Genomic DNA, 16,169 nt, shown 5'->3' on the forward strand with positions numbered 1-16,169 from the left:
TGATTGGTCCTAGTGATATGTCTAAAAGCAAAGTTGCATTCTTCTCTGACCTTATTCTGCAGTGGTAACATCACAACTACAGCACAAGTGAACACTGCAGGCAATCACTGGGCTGATTGGCTCATGCAGTCCAGTGAATGACTGCAGTGGTCACTTGTACTGTAGATGTGATGCCACTGCTGCAACCTATCAGCACAGACCGGAGAAGAAAGTAATATGTACTAAACATGTCCCTATTGACTATAGAAGGGTGTTACTTAGCTTAGAAAACCCATTCCCATTTCATGCTGTCAGCAATGGCACCACACAGAAGAGAAATGTCACAAGACTTGAGAAATAAAATAATTTCTTTACACAAGAAAGATGAAGGCTATAAGAAGATCAGCAAAGCTTTACTAATCACTCAAAATACTGTAGCAAAAGTGATACTAGAGTTTTACAAAGATGGACCTGCAACATCCATGCCGAATACGGAATCGACTTGAAAGTTCACTGCAGTTAACTAAAAAAGTACGAGAAAGCCACACCGGGGTGCTGCTATCACTCTGTGCCCTTGGTAAACATGTCACTTTTCCAACATGACAATGATCCAAAACACACTTTTAAGGCCACAACATTGCATTTCCGAAGAACAGGGTGAAAGTGATTCAGCATCCAAATGTTTCCTAATCTGAACCAAATTGAACACCTATGTGGAATTCTGAAGAGACAAGTGGAGCATCATTCTCCATCCTGCATCCAGACTGTAAAAGATGTCGTTCTTGAAGAATGGAGAAAAGGTCATTGTTGCAATATGTCGACAAGTTGTTCATTCCATGCCTAGAAGACTTGGTGCTGTTCTTACAAATCATGGGAGCCATGCAAAATTCTAGATGTAGTAGTTTCTGATGTGGGGTGAACATGAAACATATTATTATTAAGCTTACTTTCAGGTTATAGGTTAAAGGAAGTTCATTGAAACTCAGTCCTTTCAAAACTTTGTAAATAGCGATATTGATTAGAATCTTACTTTTCCAAGGGAACGTACACATTTATGCTGAGCATTTTGTAAATCTAAACAATCAGAGATCAACAGTTTCTTTTTTAGCCCGATCCCTAACTTATGTGGCCAATGTTAGATTTCTGACCCGCAGGCAACTGCATTATGTCATGGGTACATCTTCAATGTTGCAGGCCAGACCGGGTTGTTCGTCTTGTCAGTCCGATTCCTAATAAGGTAAACTATTAGTGACGATACAACGGAGCCGCCGTTACCACCTGCTCGCCTGCTATACAATTACTGGAGAAATGATTTCTTTCCTACTGTTTCCTTAGTTAATTACGTATTATCTGAATTGTTTATGAGAGTGTAATTACATTATTGATTACAATCTGCGACATAAATGTTCTCATCTATTCTGTTCTACAGGAAATGACCTATTTCTGGTCGCAGTACATGAATTGGGTCACGCATTAGGGTTGGAGCACTCCAATGACCCCACTGCAATCATGGCTCCTTTTTACCAGTACATGGAAACCGACAACTTCAAGCTACCTACTGACGATTTACAGGGAATTCAGAAAATATATGGTGAGACTGGATTCTGTTCTCTATATACCGTAGCTACATTGTCTAGAAACAGATACGTATGATCATGCTGTTGAAATAATATTAAGACGAAGGATTGGAAGCCTAATGAAACTGTTGATGACGACCATAGTTGTGATTTTTCTTTATACTTTACGGTGGTTATGGACCTTAATTATTAAATAGTCCGTTAATGGTAAAGTTAATCCATTTGGGTTGGGCTCAAATGGGACCCTTGATTCCAACAGAGAGCCGTACATCAAGGCTGAATCATGGGGTAGACACCAACACGGCACAGCTATACTGATGCTACCATTTCCTTTTATAGATTTCATCTAGTTACAAACATCTAATAAACTGATTAAATTCCAAAAAATCGATCTTCAACGAGAAAGAACATGGATCTCAGGTATACAGCTCTGGCAAAAATTAAGAGACCACTTTCAAATGTTCAGTTATCTGATTTTTCTCTTTATCGGTATATTTTTGAGTAAAATTTAAATTGTTCTTTTAGTCAACAAACTTCTGACAACATGTCTCCGAATTTCGAAGTAATAAATTTTGGGGTTTTTTTTTCTGAAAAGGAGAAATGGTCGAAATTAAAAAAAAAAAGAAACAGTGCTTTCAGACTTCAAATAATGCTAAGAAAACAAGTTCACAATCATTTAGAAACAACAATACTAATGTTTTAACTCAGTTCAGAAATCAATATTTTGTGGAATGCTTGCCATCAGTCTTTCACACTGCTTCTGGCGCAAAAATTTGCTTATACAGCTCTGGCAAAAATTAAGAGACCACTGCAAAATGTTCAGTTTTTCTGTTTTTTCTCTTTATAGGTATATTTTTGAGTAAAATGTAAATTGCTCTTTTATTCTATAAACTACTGACAACATGTCTTCGAATTTCCAAGCACTAAATTTTGTATTTATTTTCAGAAAATGAGAAATGGTCAAAATAACAAAAAAATGCAGTGCTTGCAGACCTCAAATAATGCAAAGAAAACAAGATCATAATCATTTAGAAACAACAACACTAATGTTTTAACTCAGGAAGAGTTCAGAAATCAATATTTTGTAGAATAACCATGATTTTTACTCACAGCTTTCATGCCTCTTGGCATTCTTTCCACCAGTCTTTCACACTGCTTTTGGGTGACCCTATGCCACTCCTGGTACAAAAATTTAAGCAGTCCTTCTTTGTTTGATGGCTTGTGACTATCCATCTTCCTCTTGATTACATTCCAGAGGTTTTCAATGGGGTTCAGGTCTGGAGATTGGGGTGGCCATGACAGAGATTTGATGTGGTGGTTCTTCATCCACACATTGATTGACCTAGCTTTGTGGCATGGCACATTGTCCTGCTGGAAAAAAAGCAATCCTCAGAGTTGGGGAAAATTACCTGAGCAGAAGGAATCAACTGTCTTTCCAGGATAACCTTGTATGCGGCTTGATTCATACTTCCTTCGTAAAGATTAACCTGCCGAATTTCAACCTTGCTGAAACATCCCCAGATCATCACCGATCCTCCACCAAATTTCACAGTGGGTGCAAGACACTGTGCCATGTACGCCTCTCCAGGTCTCCGTCTAACCATTAGATGACCAGGTGTTGGGCAAATCTGAAAATTAGACTCGTCAGAGATTACCTTACTCCTTATGGTCTTTGGCAAACTTCAGCTTGTCAGCCTGGCTCTCCTTTGCTTCTCATCGATGAAAGGCTATTTTCTAATTTTACATGACTTGAGCCCTGCCGCTAGGAGCCTATTACAAACTGTTCTTGCCGTGCACTTCACCCCAGCTGCCATTTGCCATTCCTTTTGTAGGTCATTTGATGTTATCCTGCGGTTGCTGAGTGACATTTGAATAAGATGACGGTCATCCCGGTCAGTGGTGAGTCGTTTTCGCCCTCTGCCGGTCTGTAGCTTTGTTGCCCTCATATCTGCTGCCTGACCTTGTTGTAATGGACTGCCAGCTTAGAAATTTTAAGGATGGAGGCAACATAACGCTCACTGTATCCCTTCGCTAGTAAAGCCAGAATTGAGCCCTTCTTTTCCTCACTCAAGACTTTTCTTTTTAACTCCTTTGGCATGGTTAAGTTATTTTTTCATTGCTATTACTTTTGGGATATTACTAGCATTTGTTTTGACATCCAGCTTGTCCTATTGCAAGAGGATTATGAACACCACAGCAGGATTTGTTATACTTTCCTTCATTAAATATGATTTGGTTCAGGTGATCACCTAATCAGAAGCACATTACGTAGAATGAGGTGTACTCTGGATGGAATTCAACTGACTCTGGAATGGAATGGCTGTCAGACATGCAGAGAAGCTGATTTTTATAAAATTGTGCAGTGGTCTCTTAATTTTTGCCAGAGCTGTAAATCTGATACATGCTGTACAGTAGAATATCATTAACATTTAACTGTCATTTAAAAAAAATCGACATATCATAGAAACATGTCAGAAGCTTTGTTTGTGAGGTTCCAGGTATGTTTTGACCTCCATCAAAGAAACTAAGGAACAGAAGGGTTTATGTGGGCACTGCTGTCACCCAAGACAGAAGATGGGACAAACAAATAATATGTGGGGCCATCTGCCATATTGAAAAACAGTGCCCCTCACCCACACCCCAGAGTTTCTGATATGTTTCTGACACGTCCAAGGTTTTTCTAAAATAATAAAAAAGAAAATAATTATCATGATACAAGTCAATAAAATATCGCAACATTCAATTAAAGTCCATGAGAGGTTGCAAAATGCATCACAACCACTGGCTATTCAGACATAGACACATATAGCAAATGGGTCTTATCAGAGAGCAACTCACAGCCACTATTACATCGTGTGTCCAGTTCAACATGAAAAATTTGGTGAAAGGTTCTCTTTAAAGGGAACCTGTCACCAGGTTTGGCAGACATGAGTTATGGCCACCCCATTTCAGGGCTTAGCTGCAGCATTCTATAATGCTGTAAATAAGCCCCCGATCCGACCTGCAAGAGAAGAAAAATAAGTTTTATTCTCACCCAGGTGGGCGGTAAGGTCCCATGGGTGTCACAGGTCCAGATCCGGTGCCTCCCATCTTCTTGCGACGCCATACTTCTGCTTGCTTCATGGCTCCCCAGCATAGCGCTCCTGCGCAGGCGTACTTATCTGCCCTGAGGGCAGAGGAAAGTACTGCAGTGCAGGCGCTGGGCCTCTCTGACCTTTCCCGGTGCCCGCACACTGCAGTACTTTCCTCTGCCCTCAACAGGACAGATAAGTACGCCTGCGCAGGAGCACGATGCCTGGGAGCCATGAAGTAAACAGGAGGGCGGCATCACAAGAAGATGAGTATAATAAAAGTTATTTTTCTTCTCTTCCAGGTCACATCGGGGGCTTATCTACAGCATTATAGAATGCTATAGATAAGCCCTGAAAGGGTGTGGCTGTAACTCTTATCTACCAAACCTGGTGCAGGTTCGCTTTAAGTCAAAAAGAACTTAGGTAGTCTTATATCATCTAAAGTTTACAGCAGTTAGGCCTCATTCAGATGTCCATGTTGCACGAACGTGTTCTTTCTGTTCATGGATAGGACATGTACCTATTATAATCTATGGTGCTTTTCACATATCCATGTTCTTATCGTGGACCATGTATCTGCAAAAGTCATGGAGACAAGTTCAATATTTTACAGTAACACAGTCTATGGGTCCGTGAAAAACATGGACAGCCCACGGGTGGCATCAGGGTGCTGTCCGTATTTAAAACTGCAAAGTATAGGAGAAGCTTTGTCGTTTGTTTCTTTATCCATCCGTGAAAAACACGGATGGTAAAAACGAACACCCGGATCAAACACTGAAGACTCTTATGGTAAAAATCCTGAACTGACGAGATTGGTGGTAAAATCGGACACACAGACAGTACACTGATGACACATGGATCCAAAGCACTGATGACATCGGTACCATTTTTTCACATACGTATTTAAAGATGGATGTGTGAAGGAGGTGCAACCTTGCAGGTTTGGGCACATGTACAAAAACACCCAGCAAGGATATTTAAAAGGGATTTACACCCAAAGCTCTGATTCAACCAATAGACAAGAAAATAAGTTCTCAGTAACTGATGGAAAAGCGTTTGCCTTGTCATTGATGTAATGATAATCTTCCAATAGTTTCTGAGACGCTAATAAGAAAGTGACAACCAATATCGCTGCAAAGACGTATGGCAAACAAAAGTAATAATTCTGCAAGTAAAGCCATGTTCATACATTCAGTATTTGGTCAGTATATTACCTCAGGATGGGGGATATATTTACCAGGATAAGGGACATATATACCAGGATGGGGCCCAGGGTAAGGGATATACAGTATATCACAAAAGTGAGTACACCCCTCACATTTTTGTAAATATTTTAGTATATCTTTTCATGGGACAACACTGAAGATCTGACACTTTAATACAATGTAATGTAGTTCGTGTACAGCTTGTATAACAGTAACAGTGTAAATTTTGCCCAAAGTGTCAATAATTTGTGTGGCCACCATTATTTTCAAGCACTGTGTTAATTTTCTTGGGCATGGAGTTCACTAAAGCTTCACAGGTTGGCACTGGTGGAATCCCTTTCCATGAAGACATCACGGAGCTGGTGGATGTTAGAGACCTTAAGCTCCTCCACCTTCTGTTTGAGGATGACCCACAGGTGCTCAAAACAGTTTAGGTATGGAGACATGGTTGGCCAGTCCAGCACCTTTACCCTCAGTTTCTTTAGTAAGGCTGTGGGCATCTTGGAGGCGTGTTTGGCATCATTTTCATGTTGGAATACTGTCCTACTGCTCAGTTTTCAAAGGAAGGGGATGATGCTCTGCCTCAGTATGTAACAGTAAATGTTGACATTTATGGTTCCCTCAATGAACTGTATCTCGCCATAGCTGGCAGCACTCATGCAGCCCCAAACCATGACACTCCCCACCAGGGCTGTGGAGTCGGAGTCGTGGAGTCGGAGTCGGTGCTCATTTTGGTGGAGTCGGAGTCGGAGTTGGAGTCGGTATAAAATGGACCGACTCCGACTCCTAAAATATATAATAAATTGGGTACAGTAATTCAATGCAGAATGTGCTGAATATTTTTTCATAGGAATTTGGGAAAGTTATGAAATGTCCTATAAATGGCTGTTCTATTCCTGATCTAAGGCTACATTCACACACAGCGTTTTTCCTGTGTTTTTTGAGGATACGTTTTTCAGCTGCAAAAGCTGATCATCTTTTTAAAAAACCGCATCACCTGAAAGGTTTTTGAGCTCATAGATAATGTTTTCAATAGCAAAAGCAGATTAGAAATCTGCTCTATATATCCATTTATCCATATCTGTCTATCCATATCGTAACTGTACCAAAAAGAATGAAAACCGGGTAGTACACCAATATATATTCTGTTCTATCTAAATATCTTGATTATGGGATCATAAAAATGATTAAATGTCTGAGGTTTACATTGTACTACAATAAATTTTTCACTTAAATATAAGCAATATGTGTGGGAGTCGGAGTCGTGGAGTCGGAGTTGGAGTCGGAGTCGGTGTAAGAGAAATTGAGGAGTCGGAGTCGGAGTTGCAGGTTTGGCTTACCGACTCCACAGCCCTGCTCCCCACCATACTTGATTGTAGGCATGACACTCTTGTCTTTGTACTCCTCACATGGTTGCCGCCACACACACGCTTGACAGACCATGGGATATGGTTCCAGTAAACCATGTCCTTCATCTGCTTGTCTTCATCAAAGTGTTTGCGGGCTTTCTTGTGCATCGTCTTTAGAAGATGCTTTCTTCTGGGAAGACAGCCACACAGACCAACTTAATGTAGTGTGCGACGTATAGTCTGAGAACCGAGAGGCTGGCAGCACTCATACGACTATTTTGCAAAGACAACCTCTGGATATGACGCTGAGCTCGTGCACTCAACTTCGTTGTTCGACCATGCCAAGGTCAGTTCTGAGTGAAACCTGTTTTATTAAACCATTGTATGGTCCTGGCCACCAGGCTGCTGCTCAATTTCAGGTTGGTGTAAAAAATGTCAGCTACTACCACAACACAAAGAAATAAAAGTTCCTTTGATAAATCCCAAATGATGAATTGCCCCATAGTCCTCCCTATGTTTGTGTGACTTTCCTAAAGGCTTTGAAAGAACAGACCATTTCAATTCTCCTGTACGTGGACGTCTCTGGGAGTCATATTGATATCGACTAGTACAAATAGCTGCAGATTCTTGATGATTTTGCGCACCCTTTATTTCCCAGTAACACATTTACCTTTTCCAGCGGACCATGCTTCCTGTATATCATTACACCATGTGGACTCTCAGCCTAGAAATCATTTTCATGTGTTGATGAATTGCGGTCTGTTACAAAATAGTGTTACACTGTGTTATATGGGACATGTCGCCCCTCTGCTAAGTCCGAATAGTGCACATCCTAGAACTGAGGGCCATTGATACGCTGTTTGCTGACCGGTTTCCAGGTGAAACTCTACCCTGGCTTCAGAGCTGAAATCCCTTAGGATACAACTGAATGTGCATTTAGATTAGGCCTGACTATGGGCATACGAAGAAATGGCACGCACTTTGCTTAAATAGATAAACTATGAAGATTTGCTGAAAACACATCGGTTCTTATGAATTCGCTCCATTATCATAACTTACCTTGCTTTTTTCGTGAACCTCAGCTTTCTTTCACATTGATTTTCTGATGAGCACGTTGAATTCTTGAGAGTCGTATTCAGGAGAATTATTTTTAAAAGGTTGGCATCTGTATACTTGGAGGAAAAATGGCTGCTGTCATCTCTTTCTGCTGACAGGTCACTTATTACGAAGTACATAGTACCGTTTCCAGGAGCAGAGGACGGTGCATTGATGTTACTATCAGTGATTGGATCATTGGCAAGGAGAGAGCTGATCCTGATATTTGTAATGTGTGGAAATATTAGAAATGTCATTTTTATATGAAGCGGAGAAAGAAAACGATAGTTTGAATAATTTGATTACTTTTTATTGAGGTATGGAGTGTTTTATTTACAACTTTAAAGGTCCCCCCCCCCCAAAAAAAAAAAAGAGAAAATACTGGAGGACGGGGCATAAAAAAGTAGAATTCAGATGAGATAGAGCATTCGCTAATTTGCCAACCTGCAGTATTACATTGGCAGAATTCCACTTATTGCATTATTTTAATTTTATGTGTGAATGAATCTGAGAGTTTGTAGGTATCAGCATAATTTCCATGGGTAAAAAGAGAGCGCTTTATATTCCACAGCGCTTTACAGACATTATCATCACTGTCCCCGATGGGGCTCACAATCTAAATTCCCTGTCTTTGGAGTGTGGGAGGAAACCGGAGAACCTGGAGGAAACCCACGCAAACACGGGGAGAACATACAAACTCCTTGCAGATGTTGTCCTTGGTGGGATTTGAACCCAGGACTCCAGCGCTGCAAAGCAACAGCGAAAACCAGTAAGACACAATGCTGCCCAACCAATCAAGACTACCTGAAGAGGTGTCAATTCTCACAGCCATGGCCCAACACTCCCGCTCAACAAGACAGTGCGTCTCCAACATTGATTTTGCCATGACGTTGGGATGCTGCATCATTCGACTCAGGCCTCCTGTCAACATGCACGTTCACGGGATGGGTACAGGTCCTACTTAGGGTGCGGCCTACTGAAAAGAGGCCATGTTTGTGTAAAAAGAAAAATCCATGGGCAATTACTTACCCGCTGGAACCTCTGCATCTCCAGTGGTTCCTCCCAAACCTACTGTAATGACATCCCGTCTACCAGTCACCTGACTGCTGTGGACAATCACTGTTTGCATGTAGGTCAGTGATTCATGGCAGCGGTCAGGTGATTGATATACAGTCATTGTTGCAGGACTGCCAAGAACCATTAAAGCTGTGGGAAGGAAAGTATGAACTCATGCTTGATTCCATTTCCTAATGCAAAGTAGATTTTGTAAAATTTACAAAATGTCCAGAAAAATCTCAGAAATTGCTCTTTAAAATGAGCTATTAACAATTGCACTGCCACTAAAGTCACTAAGGCGAGATAAACCAATGCATAGTAATTATGGATCAGTTTACATAGCAACCAATCAGATTGCAGTTTTTATTAATATTAAAGGGAATCTGTCAGCAGTTTTTTTTGCTATGTAATCTGAGAGCAGCATGATGTAAGGGCTGAGACACTGATTCTAGAGATATGTCACTTACTAGACTGTATGTTATTGTTTAAATAGATTCAATGTTTAATTAGCAGTATATTATCACTGACTAGCTGCCGCATGCTTGCTGGTCCAACCCCGCCCCCCAGCAATGATTTGCAGCATTCAGTCAATATACATAGAAAGCAGCCAATCAGTGGTGTGGGTGGGATTGTACACAGCTCATCATTCCGAGCTCTGCTAGATCTGCAGCAGAAAAAACTGTGATTGTGTCACAACTGCTGCACCCAGGAAACTAAATGATGCATCATTGGAATCAGGGTCTCAGCTCCTACATCATGTTGCTGACAGATTGTGTAGCAAAAATCTAAATCTAATCTGGAATCTAAGTTAATGCAATAAGTAACGTTTTCCTTTATAACCATTTAGACAATTTTTCATAATTCTATATAGCAAACACCCCAAACAATGCTATACTTTTATGTTGGATTTTCCCTGTAACAAGTCACAATAGATCCTAGAGGATGTTTCCTTTGTGAGAATCCCCCTCTATGAGTCTGAATGGAGAGCTGCTATTTATGCTGACTCAAGTCATGTCCCATGATGTCGGGAGCAAAATTCGAAGCGACGCCAGGATCACTTTTTGAAAAGGGTTGATTCTGATTGGAAAACTCATTGTATTATTTTTCTTCTATTTAGATTTTTTTTTTTCGTGTTAATTTTCTACTTTATTATTTTATGTCTAACAGAACCGTATCTCCATTACATGACATGTTGTAAACTACTGTACTGAATTTATACTTCTCTGAATTTATTCTTAGGTCCACCTGAAAAGATCCCTACACCAACAAAACCTCTTCCCACAGTGCCACCACATCGGCCTAACCCACCAGCAGATCCTCGAAAGAATGACAGACAACCTCGACCTCCTAGGCCTCCAAATGGAGGAGACAGGCCGTCATATCCAGGAGTAAAGCCCAACATCTGTGATGGCAATTTCAACACATTGGCGATCTTACGCAGGGAAATGTTTGTCTTTAAGGTAAGATAAAGATTGATAAATGTTCACACTTTGATGCCAAACACTTTATATTTAATTTCAAATTACAAAGGTCCCCCTGTTTTTGTAAAGAAGAGGCACATGGAAGTCTAGTAATTTTTCAAAAATCTCTGAGGCCTGTTCACAACGAGCTGCCTCCTCTTAAGAAAAAAGAAAGATGGAGTTCTATACACAAAAACACATTGATGGTATAAGATATATCACATATGACCCTAGTGATTTTTACATGGATCCGGTGCATACAACAAGCAAATATTATAAAATAGCAAATAAAATAAAATACATTAAAGTCACATATCCAGCATCATATCAATTTTAAATCCCTCTTACCATAATATGACCAAAAACTAGTATAAATAAAATGGCGTTTTTCATATAAAGGGACCTGCCCTAAATCACAACCATTAGGAACGCCAATGAAGAGAGAAGTTAGATGCTAAGAAAAAAGTGCTCTAGTGCTTACCCATTAGTATGGTGCCAGGGAGCCAGGTGCCACCCCTGACGCGCGTTTCGCGTTAGCGTTCTCATTTTTCTCGTTTCCTCTTGTGGCCTACTCCTGCTTGTTTCTTTGCTTTACTGGTCATGTGGGGGAAATGATTCTGGCATATCAACGTATAGATGGTGATATGGGTTGGAAGGAGCTGTGCTGAATACTAGAGGTGAGTGACAAGCTGCAAAAATGTCCCTAATTTTGGTTTTCATGGAGGAACTAATTGAAGTGTCATTTATAAACCTTTCATTCTATGAAGACATTTAGGCATTAGAAACAAACATCTTGTGTCCACCTGTTGCTCTCCTCTTAGGTTAACTTAGGCAGTAGAGTTCTTTACTTAAGGCCTCATTCACACGTCAGTATTTTTGATCAATTTTTCATCAGTAATTGTTTGTCAAAACCAGGAGGGGAATTTACGGATAAAAACTGTAATTTAAAGATTGACACCTGTTCTGTGTTTTGGAGACATCCTGCTTTTGTCATGCAAATAATAAAGCCTTAGGCCTCTTTCACACTTCCGTTTTTTACAATCAGTCACAATCCGCCAGGTTTTGAAAAAAACGGATCCTTAAATTTTTTTTGAGGATCCGTTTTTTTCCCCATTGACTTGCATTAATGGCGGATCGTGACGGATTGCTGTCTGTTGCATCCGTTTTTTTTGAGGATCCGCCAAAAGTTGCTGTCCGTCACCATCCTCAAAGATTTCAAAACGGACCTTGTAACGTTTTTTTCTCTGGCGGATCCTCCAGACACTAATTTAACCCGAAATTCTTTCTGGGTGCCAGACAAAACAAAAATTCTCTCTCTCTCTCTCTCTCTCTCTCTTCCTTTAAATTTCCGCATTTTCAGGATCCGTCTAAAAACGGATCCTGTGCCATCCGTTCACATCAGTTAACAACGGATCCGCTTGTATGACTTTTTGGCGGATTTGAACTGATCCAAAAAACTGAAGTGTGAAAGAGGCCTTAGACATATTTTCACCTTTTAGTACTATTTTAGCATCACCCTTCCTCTACCGGTGTCTCACTCTCCCCACTCACAACTTGAGTGGCTTTTTATAGCTTGTACAATACTTCAGAGCTGCATTCACAATTCTGCTCGTTTGAAAGTTGAAATATCCCAGTATTCCCTGCTGGCTGCATGGTGCACACCGAGATGATGGCTTTTGGAAGGTCAGGGTGGGATGTTAAAGAGATTGTGGCAGCAGAAAATGATTTATTGTTTTTTTTTTTTATTAAAAATAAAAATTAGAAATCTTGTAAGTTTGACTGAACACCGTGGCATTTTTTAGACTCTAACTTCCTGTTGTATCAGGAAATTGACATGCACATTAGCCACTGTGGTCTGACCCTATCTTTTGCATTGATGCATTTTACACGGGCAATTTCACCAGAGCTTCCGGCACATTACATGACATCTTTACAAGCCTCCCAAGCTGCAGACTCAGGATAGTATTTATGTAAGGAGTTTCTCCCTGGTACAAATCCAGTCTCTACATTAGTATTTCTTATTACACTTGTATTACAGCCCTTTAACTCCTATAATATTTCATAGCAATTCAGAATATTAAGTAATATCTCTCTATTAATTTATTGGTGCACAGAGGCATCACCAATTTTCCTCTATGTGGATAAAACACATGGCATTTTGCAAATCAATATTCAATTACTTATGGGTTGCAATATTTTTAGGTTAATTACGAATATTGATGTGGAGCTCTGGGTCTGTGCATTAAAATTTCACTACTAAATTTGCAATGTAGTAAAGCATTTCATTTTCATAGAGGCTTTTTATGTTCCTAGATACTGAACGTGTCCTATTTTATAAATAATGAAATGTAGATATATTTAAATTCACACTTTGTGGTTTATATCAGCTCTTGGAGGATATACGGTACATTAAGAGTCGGTCTGGTTTATGGGCTGCTGGTTTTTAAATGACATCTGTAGTTTAAAGGAATGGTTAATGGAGATAGATATTTTGTAGATTAGATTATAGAAATTGAATGAAACCATTGACAATGAATGGAAGGGTGGCCCTCACCTGTGGCCATTGCTGTGTTCAAGTGCCCCATTCTCGGGATGAATGGGTGACCTATTGTGTAGCTCTCAATCATTTTCTCAATAAAACAACTCTGATCTATTAAGGCAGTAGTTCTCAACTCCAGTCCTCAAGACCCACCATCAGGTCAAGTTTTCAAGATGTCCTTAGTATTGCACAGGTGACAATTTCATCACCTGCTCAAGCAGTAATTCCGTCACCTATGCATTACTAAGGAAATCCTGAAAACTTGACCTGTTGGTAGGTCTTGAGGACTGGAGTTGACAAACATTGCATTACGGCTTGGACTCCACAAGACCGATGACCATGTCTTGTGGTATCAGACACCTAGATTTTAGCAGAGGATCCTTTCAGTTTTGTAAGTTATGAGGTAGGGTCTCTGGATCAGGTTCCTTTTACAGCACTTCCCAAATATGCTCGATTGGATTGAGATCTTGAGAATTTGAAGGCAAAGTCATCACATTGAAGCCTTTGGGGGCTTAAAGCCTAAATTCCCTATCAGTATGTCTTAAGAGTGTGAGAGGAAATCAGAGGAAACACGGGGAGAACATACAAACTCTTTGCAGAATTTAGAGCAGCAGCCACCTCCGTGTTTTACAGTATCTTTCATCATAGGCCTTGTTGACCTCTCTTCAAATGTAATGTTTATGGTTGTGGCCAATAAGTTAAATTTTGGGCTCATCACTCCAAATTACCTTGTTCCAGAAGTTTTGAGGCTTGTCGCTGAGCTCTTTTGAGTATTGCAGGTGAGATACTTTGTGGCATTCTTCTGGCGTGAAGCCCATTTTTCCTCAAGTGCCTCCTTATTGTGCATCTTGAAAAAGCCACACCGCTAGTTTTCAGAGAGTCCAGTATTTCAGCTGATGTTATTTGTGGGATTTTCTTGCATGCCGAGCAATTTTCTTGCCAGTTGGGGGATAAAATTTTTGTTGGTCTACATGACTGTGGTTTTGTTTTTACAGAGCCCCTGATTTTCTATTTGTTAACCACAATTTGAACGCAGATGATAGGCATTTTCAATTCCTTGGATATTTTTTGTATCCCTTTCCTGTTTTATACAGTTCAACTACCTTTTCCAGTAGATCCGTTGACAATTCTTTTGCTTTCTCCATGACTCACAATCCAGAAACGTCAGTGGCTGGATGAAAGCTGCCAGAGTCTGTCTGTATCCCAGAAACTCACTCAGATTTTATGCACACACACCGATTACAAGCAAACAGGTCACAGGTGAGGATGTTACCTTTAGTAGCCATTCAAACCCATTTGTGTCAACTTCTATGTATGCTATCAGGCCAAAATCACCAGGGTATGTGAACTTTTGATCAGGGTCATTTGGATGTTTCGGGCTGTCATTATGATTTAAAAAGAGAAAACACAGTAGTTTGGCAATAAATGGCTTCACCCAACCACAAACCATGAGTGGAGAAAAAGTTTTGGTGAAAAAAGGCCAAGAGAGCAAAAATTCTGCTGGGGTATGTAAAATTTTGAGCACAACTGTACCATTATTGCAACCTGTGCAGCCAAGAGGTAAGGGAGCCACTTTTTTTCCAATGCAGGTGGAACTGGGCATTATGATGAGCTCTTGGACTGCAAAGGACTTGCAGGGACCCTTTCCTGACTGTGTCCACACCTGTTCAGAACACTGTATTTAAAGGGGTATTACCATTTCCAAGATCCTATCCCAATATGTAACAGGTGTAATAATAATAACAACAATATTAGCAAATGCTTCCAAATAAAAATGTAGTATATTTCCTCTGATTCTCTAAGTCTCTTTCACCATGTGCAGGCATTGTAGGATTGTAGGTGTCCATGGTTATGACCACTGATATAGTGACAGTTAACTAGTTGCTAGTGGGCATAACCATGGATTCCTAAGGTCCTGCTCATGAGGGAAGAGACATAGAGAATTGGAGGTATTTGCTAATACACCTACTACATATTGGGATAGGATCTTGGAGATGGGATACCCCTTTAATACCCCTTTAATGACCACATGAACTGCACTACTTCTGTAAATGTTAAAAACGTAAGGTTAACAATTTTTTTTCATCAAAACTGTAAAAGCCATTCAGCCACGTCAAGGTGAACCTAGATATGGGTGGTCCCTATCACCAATGTCCTACCTCTCCATGTGCCAAGCCATTGTTTCAGGCATTGTTTTTGAAGTCCTCACAAAGAAAAAGGAGTCCCAGGGGTGGTGGAGGCCCATGGGTAATTATCCCTTTCCTATAATTTCGCTCGTTCTTGGACCTATGACTTATAAGAAGCACCCGAAAGCCATTTCTATGACTGCACCACTGTCAACGTAAAGAGCAATTCCTCCCAATACAAAGGTTGCGAGTAGTGTTTTCGTGAGCAACTAAAAGCGAAATGCCACTTTCCCGGCAAGAATTGTCAACATCAAAGTGACAGATTGTCAGCCGCTGAGACCCTAGCGCATTAGGGACCAATATGGCAGCACATCCAGTTGTCAGTTTTGCCTAAATGTCAGCTGTAGTCGAAAAACACTGAACTTCCGATTTTACTAACTCCGGCTGCAACATACAAAACCATCTCTACCCACGACTTTATCCAGTTTGCTCTTTTCCTGTTGAAAAATAAATAGCCATAAAATTGATCAAAAGAAGCCATTAAATAAAGAAAAGCAAAAAAAATAGAAAAAAGGGTAAATAAGCCAATAAATTCCCAATTGTCTCCTTGATGACCGCAGACCTCTTACTGTGACAACCCCGGCAGAGATTAAAGCCCTTCTTTTCTATGCTCTGCGCTGCTTCATCTGTAGTGGTTCACTGACCATTTTAA

General features: G+C 40.3%; 1 protein-coding gene across 3 annotated transcripts in view; it reads left to right on the forward strand.

The window, feature by feature from the left end:
* Positions 1-16,169, forward strand: part of MMP16 (matrix metallopeptidase 16) — a 299,876-nt gene that overhangs the window by 244,676 nt on the left and 39,031 nt on the right. For all 3 annotated transcript variants that reach the window (XM_073550535.1, XM_073550536.1, XM_073550537.1), the window contains 2 exons: positions 1,409-1,570; positions 10,572-10,792. In XM_073550535.1, coding sequence (XP_073406636.1) covers positions 1,409-1,570; positions 10,572-10,792 — 383 coding nt within the window. The remainder of the gene's footprint in view (positions 1-1,408; positions 1,571-10,571; positions 10,793-16,169) is intronic.

This window comes from Dendrobates tinctorius, unplaced genomic scaffold, assembly GCF_039654945.1.
Source record: "Dendrobates tinctorius isolate UK_male_01 unplaced genomic scaffold, ASM3965494v1 ptg000165l, whole genome shotgun sequence".
NCBI lineage: Eukaryota > Metazoa > Chordata > Amphibia > Anura > Dendrobatidae > Dendrobates > Dendrobates tinctorius.